At 42.1% G+C, this 24,729-nt stretch overlaps 1 protein-coding gene across 5 annotated transcripts in view; it reads left to right on the top strand.

The window, feature by feature from the left end:
- The window catches only part of ABR (ABR activator of RhoGEF and GTPase), a 608,507-nt gene that overhangs the window by 473,797 nt on the left and 109,981 nt on the right, over positions 1-24,729 (top strand). For all 5 annotated transcript variants that reach the window (XM_077480318.1, XM_077480319.1, XM_077480320.1 and 2 more), the window contains 3 exons: positions 4,894-4,969; positions 5,447-5,551; positions 19,486-19,560. In XM_077480318.1, the coding sequence (XP_077336444.1) occupies positions 4,894-4,969; positions 5,447-5,551; positions 19,486-19,560 (256 nt within the window). The remainder of the gene's footprint in view (positions 1-4,893; positions 4,970-5,446; positions 5,552-19,485; positions 19,561-24,729) is intronic.

Below are 24,729 nucleotides of genomic sequence, written 5' to 3'. Positions count from 1 at the left end.
GAATCTTACGACGTTGCTAGAATACTGTTTACAACAGAAAAGGCTACCGGACTCGAAGTTAGATGCCTATATGATTTTATTACTTAAACCTGGTAAGGACCCTCTGGAATGTTCTTCTTACCGACCCATTGCTTTACTCAACATGGACCTTAAAATTTTAACTAAGGTCCTGGCAAGGAGATTGGCAGCTGTAGTCTCCTCTCTGGTAGATGTAGACCAGACGGGATTTATGCCGGGCAAGTCGACTGATACCAACTTGAGGAGACTGTTCACGCACTTGCAACTTCCTAACTTACTCATCCTATAGAATCATTGTCTCAATTGACATCGAGAAAACCTTTGATTCAGTTGACTGGCACTTCATGCATGCAGTCCTAGAACGCACGGGGTTTGGCCCATGCTTTCGTCAATGGATATCCCTCTTGTATAGTACGCCACGGACAGCTATCCGCACGAGTACACATACATCTGAATATTTTACAGGGGGTAGGGGTACTCGTCAGGGGTGCCCTCTGTCGCCCTTCTTGTTTGCGCTCATGATGGAGCCCTTAGTGGTGGCATTGAGAGCGTCGATAAGGGTTAAAGCAATCAGGGTAGGCAATATAGACGAGGGATTGGCATTGTATGCTGATGACCTCTTACTATTTTTACAAGACCCTGAAGATTCACTGGTGGCGGCCCTTGATATAATGAACACCTTTACTGGATACTCGGGTCTAAAGGTCAATTGGACCAAGTCGTCCATTTTGCCTTTGGATAAAGAAGCCAGAGCTAGAGCGAATCCAAATTTGACATTAAAATGGGTTTTCCAGATTACTTATCTCGGAATAAAAGTAACAGTGATGTGATGGATTACATGTCCCTGAACTTGGAACCACTCATAACTTTCTTTAAACAAAAGACACAGGCGTGGCAAAAACTCCCATTATCTCTGATAGGAAGGATTAATCTTGTATAAATGAAAATTCTCCCGGTTATCCTATATTTCCTGAGGAACGCTCTGGTATGGATACCGAAGTCTTTCTTCAGGAAACTGGATGGGATCACCAGCTCATTTTTGTGGGCCCCTAAAATGCCCAGAATAGGCCTGAAAGTACTACAAGAGCCATGTGGACAGGGAGGTTTGGCTCTACCGGATTGGTGCAAATATTATTTGGCAGGCCAAATGGTTTTTGTTAACAGATGGTTGGTTTCTGATGCAGGGGATTCTGCAACAATTCTGGAAGCAGCTCACTTCGGTTCCTATGAATCCGTTCATTAAGCTATCCACAGAGGCCTGAGGAGTGAGCTCCTTCTCACTGAATCTATGAAAGCTACTATAAAAGCTTGGGAGGAGGCTGTGAAATTGGCATGCCCTAGTTTTCGGGAAATTTCCCCATCATCCCTTCCATGGATGAACCCAAAGTTGGAACATTTTTACACCTTGGAGGACACAATGGGATGGGCGAGCAAGGGAGTTAAGCTACTTAAAGATATTACACGGGATGGTGAACTTTTGACGTTCAATGACCTCAAGGCCAGACATGAACTCCCAAACTCTCAGTACTTCCGATACCTGCAGTTAAGGCACGCCTTTCAGACGCAATTTAAGGAGGTGAAGGTTGAATCCTTCCCCTCTAGTTTAGAGGACACACTTACGACAGAAGAATTATCAAAGACTTTATCAGTGACTTATAAGGATTTGTTCAAAACTAGTCCCAAGGCACTTATTAAATGTAGAGAACGATGGGAAGCAGAGGTACCCGGCAGACAGGGAGAGGATTGGGACTGTATGTGGGAACAACCATTTCAGCATCTGGTGGCAGCAAGAGATAGGCTCATTCAGTTTAAATTCTTACATAGAATATATTATATCCCAGCCAGACTCTCCTCAATATACCCATCCGTTTCATCAGAGTGCTGACGGTGCTCTGTCGTCTCGGCGGATGCAAATCACGTGTTCTGGAGCTGTCCCCAGATCCAACAATTTTGGTCTGGGGGTCACTTCCTGTATAGCGGAGGTGCTGCAAGTTCCAGTACCCTTGACTATTGATGTGTGTCTCCTGGGGTTGGTAGACGAGGTGGTCCCATCAACGGCACACAGAACTTTACTCGCAATACTACTTTTCTATGCGAAGAAGTCCATTTTACTTAAGTGGAAAAAGTGGGGTCCCCTGAAATAACCTTTTGGAAAGGATGCAATACTCCCACACTATAAAGCAACTTATATATCTAGAGGGTGCAGTAAAAAATTTGAAAAAGTTTGGCGAGCATGGTATGAGTCTGATCAAACGGTGTGATAATATAACCTTAAACTGAACGGGGTGCGAGAGGTTGGATACCGTATATAGCCAATACTTATCCTGCACAGAGTGAAGATTAAATGGCAGATTTCTGGTGACTAGTGAGGGCGAAATGGCTTTCATCCCAGAATATAATATAATTTTCGATGGGGGGAAGGGAACTGAGTATAGGGAGGGGGAGGGAGGGGTGGGGGGAGGTTTATACTTGTTGTAGCTGTCGCTTAATGGCATTGTTAATGTTGTTAGATTACCAGCCATGTTGGCCGATTTTTCAGCTTGGTGTTGTGCCAAGCTGTATATGTGCTGTATGTCAAAAATTGTTCAATCAAAAGAATTTATTAAAAAAAAAAAAAAAAAAGATTTAGAGAAGGTTTGTAAATATGTGAACCAAAATCCCTCCTGAGATGTGTGCAAACCTGGTCACCAACTACAAGAAACATCTTACCTCCGTACTTGTCAACAAGGGTTTCTCCACCAAGTACTAAGTCATTGAAGAATAATTCACATTAGTGCATGTAACTGCTGACTACCTACAGACCTACTTTAATTAGGTTTTGCAGTCCACAAATTTGTATGGGAATGCAAAACTCGCTTGGAGCATAAGGTGGAGCTAAGGTGCACAATGCTGACAATGACCACGTGCTAATGTCTGTTTTTGAAAGTATATAAAACCTCCGTTTCTAAAATCTCAAAAGCATGAACATTTTCATATAATTTTTTCTAAAAAAGTTTTTTAAATCTTCATCTTTTAATACAATAATACCTGGGGATTCTCCCATAAAAGTCCTTGTTTAGGTACTTCTGTTTTCGGATGACAATGCTCTATCCCTCTCTCTCAAATCTTCTCGTGCGTTGTCACCCCGTCACACGGCTTCTAATGGATACTACATGTGACCAAAGGCAGATATTACATGTGACCTAAGGCAGCCCCATATCAACAAGACAATAATAAAGAACTAGCAGTACACCATTATACATAGTATAAACACGATCAGCTACTAATGAAATCTGGCCATAAAAAGGGATTGGCAAGCTTTCAGAACATGTGACCATTTTAACAAACATTATTATTATACACGATTTATATAACGGCAACAGTTTACGCAGCGCTTTACAATGTATAGGAGGGGACAACACAATTACAGTACAGTTCAATACAAAAGTTACAGGAGGGCCCTGCTCGTAGAGCTTACATTCTAAAGGAGGGGGTACAAAAGGTAATAGCTGCAGAGAATGATTTGATGCGGGGGTGGCTCAGGGACAGTTGTTAGGTGAGTGTGGGATAGGCTTCCCAGAATAAATGAGTTTTCAGGGATCTCCTAAAGGTGGACAGGGTAGGGGCTGATCGGACAGACTGGGGCAGTTAGTTTCAGAGGATGGGAGAGACTCTGGAGAAGTCTTGAAGGTGAGCATGAGAGGAGGTAACAAGGGAGCTAGAAAGCAGAAGGTCCTCGGAGGAGCGGAGGGGACCATTTGGAGCAATATCTGCAGATGAGGTTGGTGATGTAGCTGGGGGCGATGTTGTGGATGGCTTTGTATGTTATGGTTAGCATTTTGAATTTTACACGGTGGGGTAGGGGAAGCCAGTGAAGGGATTGGCGAAGAGGGGCAGCAGTCATGGATCGATTAGGGAGGTGTATTAGTCTAGCAGCAGCATTCATAATAGACTGAAGGGGGGATAGCGTGCTTAAGGGTAGGCCATTAAGGAGAGAGTTTCAGTAGTTAAAGTGGGAAATAATCAAGGAGTAAACAAGTTTCTTTGTGGTTTCATTAGTCAGGAAGGGTCGAATTCTGGAGATATTGTGGAGGTGAAGGCGGCAGGATTTAGCCAGTGATTGGATATGGGGGCTGAAGGAGAGATCAGAGTCAAGGATTACACCCAGGACCCTGGCATGTGTGGAGGGACCAATGGTTGTAGTTTTGATATTAATGGTGAAGTCACGGTGGGGGGGGGGGATTGTGAAGGCGGAAATATAACAAGCTCAGTTTTAGAAAGATTGAGTTTGAGGAAGTGATGTGACATTCATACGGATATGTCATTCAGTAAGTTTGAGATCTGTGAGGAGATCGAGGGGGTGAGTTGAGGAGTGGAGAGAGAGAGATCTGGGTGTCGTCGGCATAGAGGTGGTATTGGAAACCATGGGAGGTTATCAACTGGCCCAGGGAAAAGGTATAGAGCGAGAAAAAACAAACATTATGCAAACATATTCCACTGTTCAGGAATTCTGCCCAGAGAAATGCCATACAGCCATCACTGGACTACATGTAGACAAAAATTGGCTAAAGGAGGCTGCAGGAAATCTGCAGCACAAAGATGCCACAAAAAGATGAAAACCTTTAAAAACAAGTATTTTATTATGGCAATTTGATACACAGTATTTTAGCAAGCTGAATATAATTCAGTAAGGATTTACATCATCTTTAAATTCTTCAATGTATATGGCAGTCATTTTTAACAGAATTTTTTAAATTGCTGAGTTATGTTAGAGTCAGGTTTGTTGCAAATATTTTGTAGTAGAAATACGTTCGATGCCCTGTGACGTGTCATTGATAAGTATGTACTAACCTCAAAATTGCTTTGATTTAACTAAATATTTGATTTGATTTTCAGAGCTACTTCTTCCTGCTGTCATCAGATTATGAGCGATCAGAATGGAGAGAAGCTATTCAGAAGCTGCAAAAGAAAGGTGTTTACCTCTGCATACTTTCAGTGATCATTTTAGTAATGTGTGGCCAAATCTCTGTTAAAGGATAAGTTCACCTTTTGACAAAAAAATTAATAAATGCACATTTTTTTGCTGGTAAAAAAATGTGCATTCATTATTATTTTTCCAAGGGCCTGTAAAGCATTGTACCAGCGATCAGCAGATTGCTAATGCCATGCAGGTCTCATACGAGGAAACCAATAAATTGCGACAAGTAGCATGAATGAACTAGTTCATTGAGAACTACAACAGACAGCTGCTAAAGCTGGGAGAAAATCCTCTGCTAGCTGTTAGAGCAGGGGAGTGTGGCCTGTGCTTTCATAACATGTTACACCCTGAATAAGGGTGTAACATGTTATGAAAGGTGAACTTATCCTTTAACCTGAACATGCAGAAAATGCTTTGCTTTTTTGCAAATGTATTAGCCAAGTCTGAATAGTTATATTCTTTTCATTTTAGATTTACAAGCATTTGCACTTAGTTCTTTGGAGCTCCAGGTACTTACAGGGTCCTGCTTTAAGCTGCGAACAGTTCATAACATGCCAATAATCAGCAATAAAGATGGTAAGTGTATTTGTGAAAAGGTTGTAGTAGCACATTTATTACCACAAGGTGGTGCTGCTTTGTTCTTTTTTGTTTAAATGGTTTCCGATAATGGTTATGATTACTGGAAATACTGCGCTTCGAGTGTAGTGTATGATTGAAAACCAATCTTTATTTTCCTCCTAGCCAGCTTTTGCTCTTGCTGCGATATTTTAGAAACAAAGGCATGACTGTTTGGTTGCCAGCAGGAAGCACAGTTTGTCCTTTAGTCAGACACTTCATTCATGACATCTGATTATTATTTGTGTTGAATTGAGTTCCATCCACTGTAGTTTGTTGGATGCAGAGATCAGTACAGTGGTAACACTGTTCATAACACATCAACCTGATCATTGGTAGGCAATACATTTGTGGGGCTAGTCCCAAGAACAAGTGAAAAGAAATCTGCAGACCCTCTGATGTTATAAGTTAAACGTTAAAATATTAAAAGTATCATCATGACTAAAGCTTTACCCTTGCACTTAACCTCACCCCCCCTTTCATGGACACTGAACACCTAAGCTGTAAAAGGGCCCCCCCAAAGTGTGCTATTACTGCCAAATCACTGAGCTCCTAATACTTACCTAGCTTAACCCCCTAACACCAGTTAACCCTTATTCTACTGCATACTCACCACAATCTTCATCTGGAGCCACTGAGCCAATAGCTTGCATGTCCCACACTGAAACCATGTAGTGCCAAGGTTCTGGCTCCAGAACAAAAGATTATGCTAGTAAATGTTTTTTTCACGGCCTCATGTAGGTACTGAAGGTTTGGCCATCTCTCCCAGATGCCTTTCCTCCTGGCAGCAGCGTTTTGGCAGAAAAAACTCTTGATGCTTGTAAATGCATTTATGTGCGTCAAGCTATTGAAATGTATGCTCAAGCCCTAAGCGCACCTAGCGTTTCATGCATTTAGATGCATCTTGCATTTTTTTCAGCCAAAACACTGCTGCTCCAGGATACACTTGCAGTGGCGTTTTTTTTTTTCCTGCCTTTAAATGCCCTTGCTTCTAAATGCCTATGTGTATGTGGACACAGACCAACATGCCCAGGGATGTTTAGCTACAGAAAAAAATTAAAAGCTCTAGATGCCCCTAACAGCAGCGTTTAAAAATATCCAGTGTGCATGCAGCCTACTGATTGCAGTCTGCCTTAACTGGGCCCGCACTTATTATGGAAATTATTCAGCAGAGGGTTCTAATAGTGTATATGGTCATTATCTTGAGAGACTAGAGTAGCATGATTGTCCTTACCATGTTTGAGTTTGTCTTCTTTATAGCATCAAAAAATAGTAAACATGATGGCTTTATAACTCACCTCTTTTACCTCTCACTGGAACAAATTACTTCCTCCTGGACAAAGAGGGACCCCCTCCTTCTTGCGCTGGTCCAAATCTAAAGAACTGAAGTTACAGGACGTCCTGTCCAACTCTGCTACAGTGAGTAGAAAAAGTATTTGATCCCCTGCTGATTTTGTACGTTTGCCCAATGAAAAAGAAATGATCAGTCTATAATTTTAATGGTAGGTTTATTTTAGCAGTGAAAGACAGAATAACATCAAAAATGTCCAGAAAAAGGCATTTCAAAGAATTTATAAATTGATTTGTATTTTAATGAATGAAATAAGTATTTGCCCCCTTCGCAAAACATGACTTAGTACTTGGTGTCAAAACCCTTGTTGGCAATCACAGAGGTGAGACATTTTTGTAGTTGGCCACCAGGTTTGCGCACATCTCAGGAGGAATTTTGTCCCACCCCTCTTTGCAGATCCTCTCCAAGTCATTAAGGTTTCGAAGCTGACTTTTGGTAACTCGAACCTACAGTACCCTCCACATATTTTCTGTGGGATTAAGGTCTGGAAACTGGCTAGGCCACTCCAGGACATTAATGTGCTTCTTTTTGAGCCACTCCTTTGTTGCCTTAGCCGTGTGTTTTGGGTCAGTGTCATGCTGGAATACCCATCCACGACCCATTTCCAATGCCCTGGCTGAGGGAAGGAGGTTCTCACCCAAGATTTGACAGTACATGGCCCCGTCTATCGTCCCGCTGAAGTTGTCCTGTCCCCTTAGCAGAAAAACACCCCCAAAGCATAATGTTTCCACCTCCAATATTTGACGGTGGGGATGGTGTTCTTGGGGGTTATAGGCAGCATTCCTCCTCCTCCTTTAAACACAGCCAGTTAAGTTAATGCCAAAGAGCTTGATTTTGGTCTCATCTGACCACAACACTTTCACCCAGTTCTCCTCTCAATCATTTAGATGTTCATTATTAAACTTCAGATGGGCCTGTGCTTTCTTGAGCAGGGGGATCTTGTGGTCACTGCAGGATTTCAGTCCTTTATGGCATAGTCCTCACCGTTCTCAGGATCTTTGAAACTCCACGAGGTGAGATCTTGCATGAAGCCCCAGACCGAGGGAGATTGACAATTATTTTGTGTTTCTTCCATTTGCGATCAATCGCACCAACTGTTGGCACCCTCTCCCCTAAGCTGCTTGGTGATGGTCCTACAGAAGGCCATTCCAGCCTTGTGTAGGACTACAATCTTGTCCCTGACATCCTTGGACAGCTCTTTGGTCTTGGCCATGGTGGAAAGATTGAAACTTATTGATTTTGCTTCTGTGGACAGGTCTTTTATACAGGTAACAAGCTGAGATTAGGAGCACTCCCTATAAGAGAGTGCTCCTAATCTCAGGTTTTTACCTGTATAAAAGTCACTTGGGAGCCAGAAATCTTGCTGATTGATAGAGGATCAAATACTTATTTCACTCATTAAAATGCAAATCAATTTACTACTATTTTTTAAAATGTGTTTTTCTGGATATTTTTGTTGTTGTTCTGCCTCTCACTGTTGAAATAAACCTGCCATTAAAATTATAGACTGATCTTTTCTTTGTCAGTGGGAAAACTTGTAAAATCAGCAGGGGTCAAATATAGGGTTTTCCGACGGATTTTGGGCCAAACTTGTCTAGCATACACGCGGTCGCACAAAGTTGTTGGAAAATCCAGTCGTTCTGAACGCGATGACTTAGAACACTTGCAACGGGACTGTAAACGGGCCAGTAGCCAATAGTTTTTGTCTCGAGATTTATTCTGAGCATGCGTGGCACTTTGTCCTTCGGAATTATCTACATACAATCAGAATTTAAACAATCAGATTTTGTTGTTAGAACATTTTTAGATCCAGCTCTCAAACTTTGTGTGTCGGAAATTCAGACAGGAAAAAGTCTGAGCCCACACACAATCGGATTTTCCGACAACACGATCCGAACGCACATTTTCCATCGGAAAGTCCGACCGTGTGTACAGGGCATAAGTGTCAAAGGCTTTTATTGGCAATTACATTAAGTTTATGGAAAGAGTCAATATTTGCAGTGTTACCCTTCTTTTTCAAGACCCCTGCAATTCGCCCTGGCGTGCTGTCAATCAACTTCTGAGCCACATCCTGATTGATGGCAGCCCATCCTTGAATAATCAATGCTTGGAGTTTGCCAGAATTTGCGGGGGTTTGTGTTTTCACTCGCTTTTGAGGATTGACCACAAGTTCTCAATGGGATTAAGGTTTGGGTAGTTTCCTGGCCATGGACCCAAAATGTTGATGTTTTTTCCCCAAGCCACTTGGAGCACCTTGCCATATGGCAAAAGTGATAACCATCATGCTTGAAATCATGCTTGAAAAGGCATTGTTCATCACCAAACTGTTCTAATGTTCCTGGATGGTTGGGAGAAGTTGCTCTCGCAGGATGTGTTTTTTTACCATTCTTTATTCATGGCTGTGTTCTTAGACAAAAATTGTGAGCGAGTCCACTCCCTTGGCTGAGAAGCAACCCCACACATGAATGGTCTCGCGATGCCTTACTATTGGCATGACACAGGACTCATGGTAGCACTCACCTTTACTTCTCCGGACAAGGTTTTTTTCCAGATGCCCAAACAATTGGAAAGGGGAGAAAATTGCTTTACCTCGGTCCTCAGCGGTCCAATCCCTGTACCTTTTGTAGAATATCAGTCTGTCCCTGATGTTTTTCCTTGAGAGAAATTGATTCTTTGCTGCCCTTCTCAACATCCCGGCTATCCTCCAAAAGTTTTTGCTTCACTGTGTGTGCAGATGCACTTACACCTCCCTGCTGCCATTCCTGAGCAAGCTCTGCACTGGTGGTACCCCGACCCCTCAGCTGAATCAACTGTAGGAGACGGTCCTGGCTCTTGCTGGACTTTCTTGGGCGCCCGGAGGCCACTTTCACAAATGCAATGGAAATGTTTTTTTATGGGATTAAGTTTGTTTTCATGGCAAAGAGGGATCACTCTTCATAACATTCTGCAGTATATGCAAATTGCCATCATAAAAACTGAGGCAGCAGACTTTGCGAAAATGTAATATTTGTGTCAGTCTCAAAACTTTTGGCCACAGCTGTAGACAGCAGGTCAACCAAAGTAAACTACCTCCACCTACAAAAGAATTATCTGTCTTGGGTGAAACCTGTATTGAACTAGGCATAGCATACAGCTAAAAATACATGTACTGTATGGTACATTTATTTGGATGGCTAACTCTGCATTCACCTGTTTATGTCTGTTTAAATTTCCATCTGCCAGGCAGACACAGGTATGCATAAAATGCTTTTATTATCTGCTTCTCGGAATCTGGCATGGGTACTGGAAAATTTCCCAACAGACCTTTTTTGGGCTCTGATTTGCCCCATTAATAATAAAATCTGAAATAATTTTAATTAAAAAGGATTTGAGTTCAGGTATATAGTGCTGAAAGAAGCTGTGCAAAAGCATGCAGTGTGGGAGTGTGCTGCTGCAGCCATATTTGCTCCACACCTCACATCTGCCGGACTAACATTTGATGTGGTTGGACCAATAAACAAGGTTACACCTGTAGACCATGCAGTTTCCCTTTCTTTTTTTATGTTGAATTTCAGATCAATTAAAATCACTGATTAATGGAAACAGTTCTGCGGGCTGCAGTCTATTTGCCAGTCTTGGTGAAGTTATTTTACTTTTGCTTTATAATCTCAGGATCACAGATTAAAAATACTATTAAACTACATAACATCATATTTATTATTTTATGTAGTGCTAATATAGTCCATGTGAAGACTGTACCCTAAAAATTAAAGTATAAAAATACAAGAAGTATTCATTAAAAGAACCCTCCCAAGTGTCAATAGAAGAAGTACCACAAGACTATAAAAAATATAATGTAGAAAAATATAGGATGCTAGGGAAGATTTGACAGCAGTTGTTTTATATTGTGAAGTAGATAACATTTAAAGGAGAAATTTGGGCTATATAAAAAGCAAAACAATAGTCTGTGTGCTGGTCGTCATATCCTCCCAAAAGCTGGTAAATACACTTTATAAGTGCATCACAATCCATAAACAACACTTGGAAGCTGCAGCTTTCAAAAGATTCCACCAGGTGGCAGAAACAATCTAAGACCGATAACAAACAAGAGCGCAATAGCGCTAGTGTAAAATCATTTATTTAAGCATAATTGAAACTTAATCCAATGCACTTCAGGTAAGGGGGAAAAAAACAAAAAACGTCTACTTACCTGTATAGCTGCAGCATTGGTCTGATGCTGTGGCTCTCCCCCACTGGCTCTAAGCCCAAGAATGAAGTGTTCACAAGACAGCTCAATCTTGTAACATCAGCGTCTGCCCCCCTCTCTAGCCCAGTATTCCTCTCCGGAATTCTCTTGAGAAAGTTTTGATGACAAAACTTGTTGAGAAAGTGACATCAGACTCAGGAAGTGCAAGTAGTAGGTCTGCCATCTTCATGTGGATTTTACCTTTCTGTTTATGTAAGTGCAATGTTATTTAAATAAAGTGGTTTACTGGTTGCTACACTATAAGGCTGCTTTGTGTATATATTTCCCTGGAGGTATTTCAACGCTATTTGGGCAACTGGAAGACGGGTCCAAGGAGGAAAAAGAATACTGCTGATTGCTTGCCTAGACCCTATGCAGTATATGGGTTACAACATTTGGAGAGTGTCCATTCCTGTGGAAGGGGGACACAGCGGTGGATTTTAATGATGTTATATATGCACTAGTGGTGTTTAGGTGAATTGGGTGCCATGCTATTTGATTATATGTGAACACAAGTCTACACTTTTTGTGTTTAAGAACATTACACACTGGTTGTTTTTGGCTCACTATTCTTTCTGGGAGGATAAAAAGAAGATAGACGATTTTTTTTGATGAGAAGGGTGAAGAATCTGGTGGCCAATAATATGTGCCTTTTAAGACCCATTCACACTGGAGGGTCTAATCATTCAGTGAAAGTTCTCTTTGACCATGGTTTTCACTGAAGTGGAGTATATAGTCAAGAAATACGTATTTTCCACTAAGTTTGGACATTTGGGATTGTCTGTTTATTTTTGGTGTACTCTAAACACTGGGAGTAGAGTGTAATTAAGGTTAATTAGATTAGTACCTTGCTGTGGTGGTCCACTGTATATGTACCTTTGGGTCCTTTGTCACTGTATAGGCAGTCACCCCTTTCTCCTCCTATGCTGACGTGATGGGTATTGGGGGCCCTCCTCTGAGTCCTCCTATTACAATTTTCTCTATTTCAGCCTCTGGGGGCAGATTTAGTTCCTAAACAGTCTACCTTGTCTGCCTCTATGTATAAGGTAGTCCCTGGTTTGATCCCTCAGCTTTTCCATTAGGAGACTGGCATAATTCTTTCTCGTGATATTTGGGAGCGTCGCTCATGGAAGTAACATCATTTCTGGGGATGCTTTCTGGTGTTCCAGAGCAGGTAGCCCCTTCTTCACTGTGGGGTCTCACCTCAGGCAGTTCCAGTTTAAACCCTATTGGACAATGTCTAGGTGCTGCTTTATCTTCACTACCAAGGAGTAGTGGGAGTCCTTCTTGTATCAGGACAAGTAGTCTGATTCTAGCATTGGACAATCTCTTGGGAGCTGTTTTCTCTCCCCGGTAGCCTTTTAAACATGGAGGAGAGATTGTAACAGCTAAGTGGGTCTCAGATCCTGCGTGGCAGATGGAGATCATTGCTGAAGGGTCCCAGGCCACTCTGGATTGTCAACAGGCAAAATAAACTAGTCTCCTGCTGCAGATTCCCTTTGACTGGAACAGAGTAAGTCTTGAGTACTTTGTGGGCCCTGTCCACTTGGGATTGGGTCCTCCTCCAGCTGATCTACAGCCTCTTAGAGAAAGTTTTTCTATTTCCTTCCCTTCCTCTGCCTCTGGATGAATTATTTTCGCTGTTTATCTAAGACTTTTGTCTCTTTTTCTGCAGCTGTTAATGCTACACTGGATCTAGGAGATCGGGAACTTTTCTAGACCTGTAAGTTGGTAGGCTGGGTGGTTTTTCAGCAGGAGGATTTCTTTGGAGTGTCCCAGAGTTGCCAGAGAGGATGTGTTAATTTTATCCTCAGGTTTATTTAGTTCTTTCCATCTCACCAGTGTTGAACCATTTAACTTCCTTCTTCTGTCTACCCCTGTGGGGCAGCTTCACATGCACCCTTTAGTCACACTAACTTCATGGGATCGAGTAATTTCACACCTCTAGTAGGCAGTTGTGTTCTGATTCTGATTTTTCTGGTTAGTCTCATCTGGTGTCGTTAGCTGTTTGGTCAGACAACCTTTTTTTACACTGAGTTTTCATCCCTTGATCCTGGTCAGGGGTGTAAAGGCTTAGCGCCTTTCAATTCAGGCCAGTAGGTCTTTTTTTCTAGGACCTATGTTGTCCTGAGCTCTTTCTTGAGGCCTGTTCCTGTAGAGGCATAACACAATGTCTTGTTATCCACATCAGGTTGTGGGTTCTTTTCTTTACTCACAGCAAACTATTGTTTTGCCCAGTTTTGATGGGTTTTTGGTTGATCATCTTCTTGCTGGTTCATATTCAGTGGTCACTTCCATGTGTAGTCGGTGTCTTCTGACAGTGACCTTTCTGTCTAGGTATTGAGCATCAGGTCTGATTCCTCGCGCCCTCCCTCTGCTTATGTTGGCATGTTCCTCTATCTGGTAGGAGCTTGGCCTCATCCAGTTTCAAATTTGCAAGCTGGCCATTCATGCGTCTTCACGTGGTCCCTGGTTCTTTTTTGGGTATATTAACGCTTTTTACTGTGTGCCCTTGTGCCCCTCAATGGACAAAGAAAATAGGATTTTTGTACTCATCGTAAAATTATTTTCTTGGAGTTCACAGGTCCTACACCTCTGTGTTTGTTTGCTCTTGGTACTCCTTGCTACAAACTGAGGCATGCAGTGTATAGTAGTAGTTATCCTGGGCTGGCCTACAATTATTTGGTTTGCCAGTGTCCAGTCCTTTTGAAAGCAGCAGTATAACCCAACAGTATCTGATATCCTGTGCACCTCAATCGACTACAAGGTCTATTTAAACATGCAATGTGCCTCTTAAACTTGGTAGAAAATGTGACCACTCCAGGAAGTGTCAATCTTAGAACAACCCTCTACCTCTTTTTCTGGAAGTCTCTACTGTCTGTGCCAATCCAGAATCTCTGCCCCTCTATATATAATAATAATGTGGCCCCTGTACATAATACCTATGTACATAATAATAATGTGGCTGCTGGGAGGAGCAACAAAGGGGAATACTATATAGCAGTGGCGGCTGGTGGATTTTTCTTTTTTTTTGGGGGGGGGGGGGGCGGTACTGACATCAAACAACCCCCCCCCCCAGGAGGATGGTGTCATGGCATCTACCCAATCTAGGGCTGGAATGCTGCGGCCTCTTTTCCCAGGATAGGATGTGGGCAGCAGCTCCGGTATCTGCTTCTCCCACAGCCGTGTGTCTTCTTCCTGTTCCTCCAAAGCTAAGCATCCAATAGGATCGCCTGATGCTTTGGCCAATCGGGAAACAGGTCTCACAACCTGCCTCCTGGTTGGTGGGGAGGAGAGTTAGTGTGAAAATAGCGAAAATTCCTTAGCTATCGTCGCACAACAGGGTGGAATCTGGACACAGTGCTCTGCCCCCCGAGCCCAGCATATTTTGACACCTAGTAAAGCCTCTGCCTCTAATCACGTGCTTCAAAATACACATCACCCGCCTATCCCCGCCATAGTAATTCATGCGCCCGGTGTCTTGATAGGGGGGAGGCGCCTCTGCGCCCACAATGCACGAGCCGCCTCTGCTTTAGAGTTTAAGTGACCGTTCTGAGTCTGCTGTAGTTGCTCACATCACATCCAAGATGGCAGTGCTCAGCAGCAATCTCTGGGTTTTTGGATGTCTACACAAGAGACGCTTTAACAAGTAAATAACATACTTTAAATATATTAAATGCACATATAATGCTTTGCAGAGATTTATTTTGAAATTAAAGATGCACATATAATCTTTTGGGAAGATTAATTTTCTAATTAATGATCTAGCGAGAGGATCTCTTTATGAAACATACTTCGTGTATACACTCGTAACGACAAGGGGCAAATTTATAAGGCAGTAAATGTAACTATTTAGCAAACATTCACTGGTGGTGAATCAATGACTGTTGTGCAAAACATGCTCCTGGAACCTACAGTGACTGTTTGAATATCAGATTTGTATTGTATCTGTATATTGTTATTAAACAGGTTTTTTTACTTCAAAAGAGATTTTTTTTTAAATCCTGCATTTACCAAACTTCATCTGATTTCTACTTAATTACTACCGGTATTCTGATTATAGAATTAGACATTTTGCAGTGTAATGTTGCACTTTGGCCAGTAGAGGGATGCTTGTCACACAAAGTAAATTGTATTTGTAAAGACCCATATACACCATCAGATTTTCTGATGATTTTTTTTCTTTCAGATTTACCAAAACCATATAATATGAGGTCAAATCTTAGGAGTTTCAATTTGTATGCACTCAGGCAGGCCCTTGCACTATATGGTTTTGGTAAATCTGAAGACAAAAATCAGCAGAAAATCTGATAGTTTGTATGGGGCTTAACAAGCAAATAAGAAAATATGTTTGGTAGGCATTTAGGAATCTTAATATACAGAGAATTGCCCTGGCAGAAGAAAGCATAAGGGCTCGTTCATGCTCTAGTGTGTACAGTATTAATTAGTGTGTCAGCACATCTACATTGCACTTTGTCTTCAAAGGCTATTTATATTTATTACATATGTTTGTACTAAGATAGTTTGCATTTAGAAAAATAGTACATCCAGTGCTAATTTGGGTGGTGTTTAATCACATATGCTAATTTCCTACATTTTCAGGCTGGTAATGATATTACTAACAAATGATATTACAAACAAAAGACCATGGTACGGTTGCATTGAGGGAATGTATACGGTCCTGTCCTTAGCAGCAGACACCACTTCAATAGCGACAGGCCAGCAATGTAAATCCAGCCAATTGACTCTGCCTTTTTCCATTCAGTGACCACTCTGTCTGTAATGTGAGCAGATTTACAAAGGTGTGCAACAGATTTGGCACTGAAGATTTTTACTCTTACCGAAACTCTTAGGTTCTTCCATTCAAGGTGCCATACAGCATGGATGGATGAATCTCCCCCTATGTCTACTGCATAAAGCGGCTCTGTCTGACCCGGTTTAGCATAGCCATACAGTGTGACAGAATTGATAATTGCCCCCTCCATAGCTAGCAATAAACAAAAAAAACATTTCCAGGGCATCAAGAAAAATCCATTCTCAGAGAAACTTTCTTTGTCAATGGCAACCGCATATGCATTAAATGGCCAAACATTTGTGTACATCTGCCATCACCCTATATCAGCTTGTTGAATATCCTATTTTAAAACCACAGCCATTAATATGGACTTGGCCCAACCTTTGTTGCTATAACAGCCTCCACACTTCCAGGAATACTTTCCACAAGATTTTTTAATCTGATTGCCTAAATGTGTGTTTATTCAGCCAAAAGAGCATTTGTGAGAACTTGTCAAACCATGATGGTACAAAAAAGGCCTTCTTCAAACTAGTGCCACAAGGTTGGAGGTGCACGGATTTCTAAACTGTCTATGCATTAATTGAACCCTTCATTAGTAGCACCCAATCTCCAAAGTTTGAAGGGGTTTATTATATATATATATATATATATATATATATATATATATATATATATATATATATATATATATATATATACACACAAACACAAAGTATCTCACAAAAGTGAGTACACCCCTCACATTTTTGTAAACATTTTATTATATCTTTTTATGTGACAACATTGAAGAAATATCACTTTGCTACAATGTGAAGTGGTGAGTGTATAGCTTGTATAACAGTGTATATTTGCTGTCCCCTCAAAATACCTCAACACTCAGCTATTAATGTCTAAACTGCTGGCAACAAACGTGAGTACACGCCTAAGTGAAAATGTCTGTCTAAATTGGGCCCAATTAGCCATTTTCCCTCCCTGGTGTCATGCGACTCGTTAGTGTTACAAGGGTACAGGTGTGAATGGGGGAGCAGGTGTGTTAAATTTGGTGTTAGCGCTCTATTATATTGGTCACTGAAAATTCAACATGGCACCTCATGGCAAAGAACTCTCTGTGGATCTGAAAAAAAAAAATAATGAATTGTTGCTCTACATAAAGATGACCTAGGCTATAAGGAGATTGCGAAGACCCTCAAACTGAGCTTCTGCAAGGTGGCCAAGACCATACAGGACAGGTGCTACTCAGAACAGCCTTGTCATGGTTGACCAAAGAAGTTGAGTGCACATGCTCAGCGTCGTATCCAGAGGTTGTCTTTGGCAAATCGACATATGAGTACTGCCAGCATTGCTGCAGAGATTGCAGGTCAGTCTGTAAGTGCATACGCTGCACCCTGCATCAAATTGGTCTGCTTGGCTGTCGTCCCAGATGATCTTCTAAAGATAATGCACAAAACAAGAAAGCCTGCAAACAGTTTTCTAAAGACAAGCAGACTTGGGTTACTGGAACCATGTCCCGTGATCTGATGAGACCAAGATAAACTTATTTGGTTCAGATGGTGTCAAGCATGTGTGGCGGCAACCAGGTGAGGAGTACAAAGACAAGTGTGTCTTGCCTACAGTCAAGCATGGTGGAGTGTCATGGTCTGGAGCTGCATGAGTGCTGCCGGCACTGGGGAGCTACAGCTTTATGAGGGAACCATGAATGCCAATATGTACTGTGACATACTGAAGCAGAGCATGATCCCTTCCCTACAGAGACTGGGCCACAAGGCAGTATTCCAACATAACGACCCCAAACGCACCTCAAAGATGACCACTGCCTTATATATATGTAGAGTAATATGTATTGGACTAAACTGATGAAGAAATGTGTGTTTTAAAAACAAAACAAATTGAGGATATTTATTATAGCAAAAAGTATTGATGTTTTTTTTTCAAAATTGTCGCTATTTTGTTTATAGCGCAAATAAAAAAATAACGCAGAGGTGATCAAATACCACCAAAAGAAAGCTCTATTTGTGAGGAAAAAAGGACGCAAATTTTGTTTGAATACAGCGTCGCACGACTGTGCAATTGTCAGTTAAAGTAATGCAGTGCCAAATTGTAAAACATGCTCTGGTCAGGAAGGGGGAAAGATCTTCCTGGGCTGAAGGGGTTAATGGCTGTATGTTGAGTTATTTTGAGGGGACAACAAACTTTGTTATACAAGCTGTACACTCACTACTTTACATTGTAGCAAAGTGTCATTTCTTCAGTGTTACATGAAAAAGATATAATAAAATGTTTACAAAAATGTAAGGGGTGTAACACTCCCTTTTGTGAGATACTGTAGGGGTGTGTGTGTGTATGCATATATATATATATATATATATATATATATATATATATATATATATATATATATATATAATACATACTATATTGCCAAAAGCATTGTGACACCTGCCTTTACATAAACTTTAATGTCATCCCAGTCTTAGTCTGTAGGGTTCAATATTGAGTTGGCCCACCCTTTGCAGCTATAACAGCTTTAACTCTTCTGGGAAGGCTGCCCACAAGGTTTAGGAGTGTGTCTATGGGAATGTTTGACCATTGTTCCAGAAGAGCATTTGTGAGGTCAGGCACTGATGCTGCACAAGAAGGCCTGGCTGGCAGTCTCGCTCTTAATTTATCCCCAAGGTTTTCTATCGGGTTGAGGTCAGGCCAGTCAAGTTCCTCCACCCTAAACCCGCTTATCCATGTCTTTTATGTACCTTGCTTTGTGCACAGGTCCAAATCATTTGGTGGAGGGTGGGTTATGGTGTGGGGTGGTATTTCAGGTGTTGGGCTTGGCTCCTTAGTTCCAGTGAAGGGAAGCCTTAAGGCATCAGCATACCGAGACATTTTGGACAATTTCATGCTCCTAACTTTATGGGAACAGTTTGGGAAAGGCTCCTTCTTGTTCCAACATGACTGCGCTCCAGTGCACAAACAGGGTCCATAAATGTGCATGTGCATTCTGTAAGCTGGACTCCAAGAATAACGGTGAATACACATATATGTAATCTGCTTTAGCTGCCACAGTGATTGTTTGGGGTGTCGTTAACAATGTATTGGCACCTTCAGCAGATCTCAAAGACGGTGCTGGAACTGCACATGCAACCCACCTTTCCCTCACTGTGTTCTGCTGTGAACTGACCCATAGATTTGACAGCAAAGGATCAGCAATGCACTAATAAGTCATTAACTCTGCTCACTCAGCCCTCTCCTCCTGTCAGTATGTTCCCTGTCAGCACATGGGTATTCACAAAAGAATGATTAAACCCTAGTGGTACCCGCCTCTTTCCCAGAATGTGTGCTGATGTACAGAGGACTTGGAAGACTGTTGCATTAAAACAATATGTGCCTTGGGTTCAGCTTTAAATATTGCAAATGCAGTCATGTTATGTTAATTATCTGGGTTGTGGGAGTATTTTATTTTGGGGTTGGCCAGTTTCTATCCTGACCTTATGTTGGTAAAATATAACTAATTATGCTCTTTCTTTATGTAGATGATGAATCTCCTGGACTGTACGGTTTCCTGCATGTGATTGTTCACACTGCCAAAGGATTCAGCCACTCTGCCAGTAAGTGCTCTTTTCTAGGTCGATTAGGTCATTTCACTGTCCCAGTGCTACATGAGGTTTTCATTAAGCGAACGTAAATTCTATAAGGTATATACATGCGTGCCGGCCAAGGCTTATAAAACAATCATAGACTGCAGCACAGAATGTGACAGCTCTGAAATCACTAAAAGACATTGATGAGATCTGCAGGTATGTTGAACGGCCCCAGAAGGTTAGGCATTAAATCCATGAGCTCAGCTCAGCCCAGGAGCTCTACAGAGCATAGGACACATCTCTATAGAGAAACCTGTATTAACCCCCTAGCAGCTACGGTAGCTTGTAAAATTCCCATCATCCATATATCATGGATGGACCATCCCCCAGAGCCCTATAACTTTCCCTAAACCACGCTTATCTAAGTAAACCATATATCAGTATAGATGCCATATGACATGATCGTGAAACATATATTTTTGCAGCTTTGTTAGCAAAATAAATTGGAGAAATTGTGGGGTTTTTTCAAATTTATTTACATCAGGCCAATTCTGACACTTCTCACATATATATAAAAATTTTTGCTAGAAAATGACTTTATATTGTATATAAAATATACAAATTGCACATTATATTTTTTAAGCAGAGGCCCTAGAGAAAAAAATGGTGGGTGTTTTTACGTCACACGTTATTTGTGCAGTGCTTTTTTAATGCAATTTTCTTTTTTTGGGGAAAAAATACACTTTTTAGTGAATTTTAATGCACAAAAACCCAATGTATTACCCAAAACAAACAGCCAAACAATATTACAAAAAAATCTCGATAGGCAATGTTTTATAAGCCATTACAGGATACCAGTTTAGAGTTATACAGTAGTTCTGGTGCTAAAATTCTAACCCTCATGGCGATACCTCAGATATGAATGAATAATTTGGATAGCGCACAAAACGAACTGAATCGCATCAAGGCGCTGTGCAGAGCTTTGTTGTCCAGATATGGGCTGTGTACGCATTTACTTATGCCTGCGTGACCTATGTATGCGTTTGCCTTTGTATGTGAGGACAGGGGAGCTTTCGATTTTACTTTATTATTTATTTTATTTGCTACTTTTATTTTTCACTGTCAATTCAAAATTATTATTTTTTTTTATCAACTTTATTGCTATTACAAGGGATGAACAACATCTATTGTAAAAGCATGGGCATTGACAGGTACTCTTCACTGAGACATCTGGGGTCTATTAAACCCCAGATTTCTCTTCTACCCTTCAAAGCAACTGATTAAAACCAAGATTGGAAAAATACGCTTGTCACCTGCCTTGACTTTACATTGTGCAGATGTGTATCAGTCTCAAGAATGGCTGAATAGAGCACTGTCTGCATGGAGTTTGCATGTTCTTCCTGTGCTTGTGTGGGTTTCCTTCCACAGTTCAAAGATACAGTGACTTGAAAAAGTATTCATTCCCCTTGAAATGTTCCACATTTGGTCATGTTACAACCAAAAAAGTAAATGTATTTTCTTAGGATTTTATGTGATAGACAAACACAAAGTGGGACATAATTGTGAAGTGGAAGGAAACTGATAAATGGTTTTCAACATTTTTTGCAAATAAATAACTGAAAAGCGTGCCGTGCATTTGTATTCAGCCCCCTTTACTTTGATACCCCTAACTAAAATCTAGTGCCTTCAGAAGTCACCTAGTTAGTAAATAGGAGTCCACATGTGTGTCATTTCATCTCAGTATAAATACAGCTGTTCTGGGAAGCCCTCAGGCCGGAACACACCAGACATGTCAGGGATAAAGTTGTGGAGAAGTTTAAAGCAGGTTTAGGTTTAAAAAAAAAATATCCCAAGCTTTGAACATCTCACGGAGCATTGTTCAATCCTTCTCCTGAAAATGGAAAGAGTATGGCACAACTTCAGACCTACCAAGACATGGCCATCTACCTAAGCTGACAGGCCGGGAAAGAAGAGCCTTACTCAGAGAAGCAGCCAAGAGGCCCATGGTAACTCTGGAGGAGCTGCAGCTCAAGTGGGAGAATCTGTCCACAGGACAACTATTAGTTGTGCACTCCACAAATCTGGAGAGTGGCAAGAAGAAAGCCATTGTTGAAAGAAAGCCAATAAGAAGTCCCGTTTGCAGTTTGCGAGAAGTCATGTGGGGGACACAGCAAACATGTGGAAGAAGGTGCTCTGGTCAGATGAGACAAAAATTTTACCTTTTGACCTAAAAGCAAAACACTGGTTCGAGATAATAGAAAGGTAACTCAAAAAACCACTCGTTACAACTAAGGTATGCAGAATACCATCTCTGATCCCACAACACATCGAACCTTGAAGCAGATGGGCTACAGCAGCAAAAGGCCACACTGGGTCAGTTCTGTCATCTAAGAACAGGAAACTGAGGCTACAATTCGCACAAGCTCACCAAAATTGGACAATAGAAAATGTAGCTGCGATATTTAGATGGTAGGGAATTTGGCATAAACAACATGAAAGCATGGATCTATCCTGCCTTGTATCAATGTTTCAGGCTGATGGTGTAATGGTTTGGGGGATATTTTCTTGGCACACTTTGGGCCCCTATTACCAATTGAGATTGTTTATACACCACGGCCTACCTGACTATTGTTGCTGACCATGTCCATCCCTTTATAACTACAATGTACCCATCTTCTGATGGCTACTTTCAGCAGGATAATGCATCATGTCACAAAGTTTAAATCATCTCAAAACACTTTCTTGAACATGACAATGAGGTCACTGCACTCCAATGGCCTCCACAGTCACCAGATCTCAATCCAATAGAGCACCATCAGGATGTGGTGGAGTGGGTGATTTGCATCATGGATGTGCAGCCAGCAAATCTGCAGCAACTGCTTGATGCTATCATGTCAATGTGGACCAAAATCTCTCAGGAATGTTGGCAACACCTTGTTGAATCTATGCCACGAAGAATTAAGGCAGTTCTGAAGGCAAAAGGGGGTCCAACCCGGTACTAGCAAGGTGTACCAAATAAAGTGGCTGGTGATGGTATATTATCATTACACTTTGTACTACCTTACAGAATGTGAATGTTTTCCTATTGAGTTGAGGTCAGAACTCTGTGCAGGCCAGTCAAGTTCCTCCGCCCCAAGCTCGCTCATTCATGTCTTTATGGACCTTGCTTTGTGCACTGGTCCAAATCATTTGGTGGGGGGGGGGGGCGGGGGCGTGGGGTTGGACTTCAGGGGTTGGGCCTGGCCCCTTAGTTTCAGTGAAGGGAACTCTTAAAGTGGTTGTAAACCCTTTACAGCCACTTTAAACTACAGGCAAGCCTATAATTATGCTTACCTGTAGCTGCACTGGATATCTCCTAAACCTGCATGGTTTAGGAGATATCCCTGTATTTGCATGTGCCGACATCATCGGCACATGCGCACTTAAGCCAACTGAAGTAATAGCATGTACGTGCTGTTGCTTCAGTTGTACTGTGCCATTCCCGTCGGCTCCCATGCACATGCGCAGGAGTGATGTCATCGCAGCTCCGGCAAATCACAGCTCCGGAGCCACGATACCTGGAAGTAACCCCAAGGAGAGGTGTCACCGGCCAGAGGGGGAGATGAGGATGGGCTGCAGGGGCTTCGTTCTTGGTTAAAGCGGGAGTCCCGCCGTTTTTTTTCGTTTTTTTTTTAAAGCCAGCAGCTACAAATACTGCAGCTGCTGACTTTTAAAATAAGGACACTTACCCGCCCAGCGCGCCCGCGATGTCGGCACCCGAAGCCGATCTCTCGATCGTCTCTCGGGTGCTGCCGCCGCCATCTTGGGTATGGGAATCATGCGCAAGTCGCGCTGCGCAATAAGGATGGTCCTGCTGTCTCTGGGATCCGTGTGTTTCCCAGCAGGCAGCGGGGACTTTCGGAAAGGGGCGTAGATTCTGCAGAATCTACGCCCCTTTCCGCAGATGGCTATGCCGGAAGGGGGTGCAGATACCTGTACTGTACAGGTACCTGCACCCTCCTTCCCCTGAAAGGTGCCAATTGTGGCGCCGGTGGGGGGGAGGATTCCAATGAGCGGAAGGTCCACATTAGGGTGGACCTCCGCTTTAAGTAATTCATAATGAGCTCGTATGCTATGCTGTGTGCAGGATCTCATATGCCGCTGTGTGAATCTGGGTGCTTGCCTGGTCTGCAGCCAGAGGAATCAATAGAAAGCAAAGAGAAAGGGTGGCACATCCAGAGATTTAAAAGCAATATATTTATTGAAAATCCATAAAACATGATACGCAACGATCCAAAGGTGCTCAGTAGACGCGTTTCACACAAAAGTTATTACTCATAAGTAAGCACATTTGTGTGAAATGTGTCTGCTGAGCACCTTTGGATCGTTGTGTGTCATGTTTTATGGATCTTTAAAATAAATGCAATGCTTTAATCCATGGATGTGCCACCTGACCTCATCCTGATAGAACATCTTTGGGATGAATTAGAGCGGAGACTGCCAGCCAGGCCTTCTCGTCCAACATCAGTGCCTGACCTCACAAATGCTCTTCTGGAAGAATGGCCAAACATTCCCATAGACACACTCTTAAACCTTGTGGACAGCCTTCCTAGAAGAGTTGAAGCTGTTATAGCTGCAAAAGGGTGAGCCAACTCAATATTGAACCCTACGGACTAAGCCCTTGTACACACGGTCCGACATTCGGACGGAAAATGTCCGATCAGACCGTGTTGTCGGATAATCCGACTGTGTGTGGGCTCCATCGGACTGTTTCCATCGGAATATCCGACGGACAAAGTTTTAGAGCTGGGCTATGAAACTTTCCGACAACATAGTCCGATCGGACTTTGTCCGATTGTGTGTAGAGAATTCCGATCAGACAAAGTGCCACACATGCTCAGATCAAATTTCTAGACCAAAGCTATTGGCTACTAGCCTGAACGTAGTCCCGTCGTAACGAAATAACGTTGTCACGTTACGTACGATCGGATTTTCCGACAACTTTATCCGACCGTGTGTATGCAACACAAGTTTCGGACAAAATCCGATGGATTTTGTTGTCGGAATGTCCGACCGTGTGTACAAGGGCTAAGACTGGGATGCCATTAAAGTTCGTTTTAAGGCAGGTGTCCAAAAACTTTTGGTAGCATAGCGTATGTGTACAATGAATTTTAATGACAGGTCTACTTTAGAGGAAAAAAAGCCTCCCACAGCAGC

This window comes from Lithobates pipiens, unplaced genomic scaffold, assembly GCF_037356315.1.
Source record: "Lithobates pipiens isolate NorthernLeopardFrog02 unplaced genomic scaffold, aLitPip1_a1.2 Scaffold_16, whole genome shotgun sequence".
NCBI lineage: Eukaryota > Metazoa > Chordata > Amphibia > Anura > Ranidae > Lithobates > Lithobates pipiens.
The sequence above is the reverse complement of the archived record's forward strand: the minus strand, read 5'-3'. Positions and strand labels throughout refer to the sequence as shown.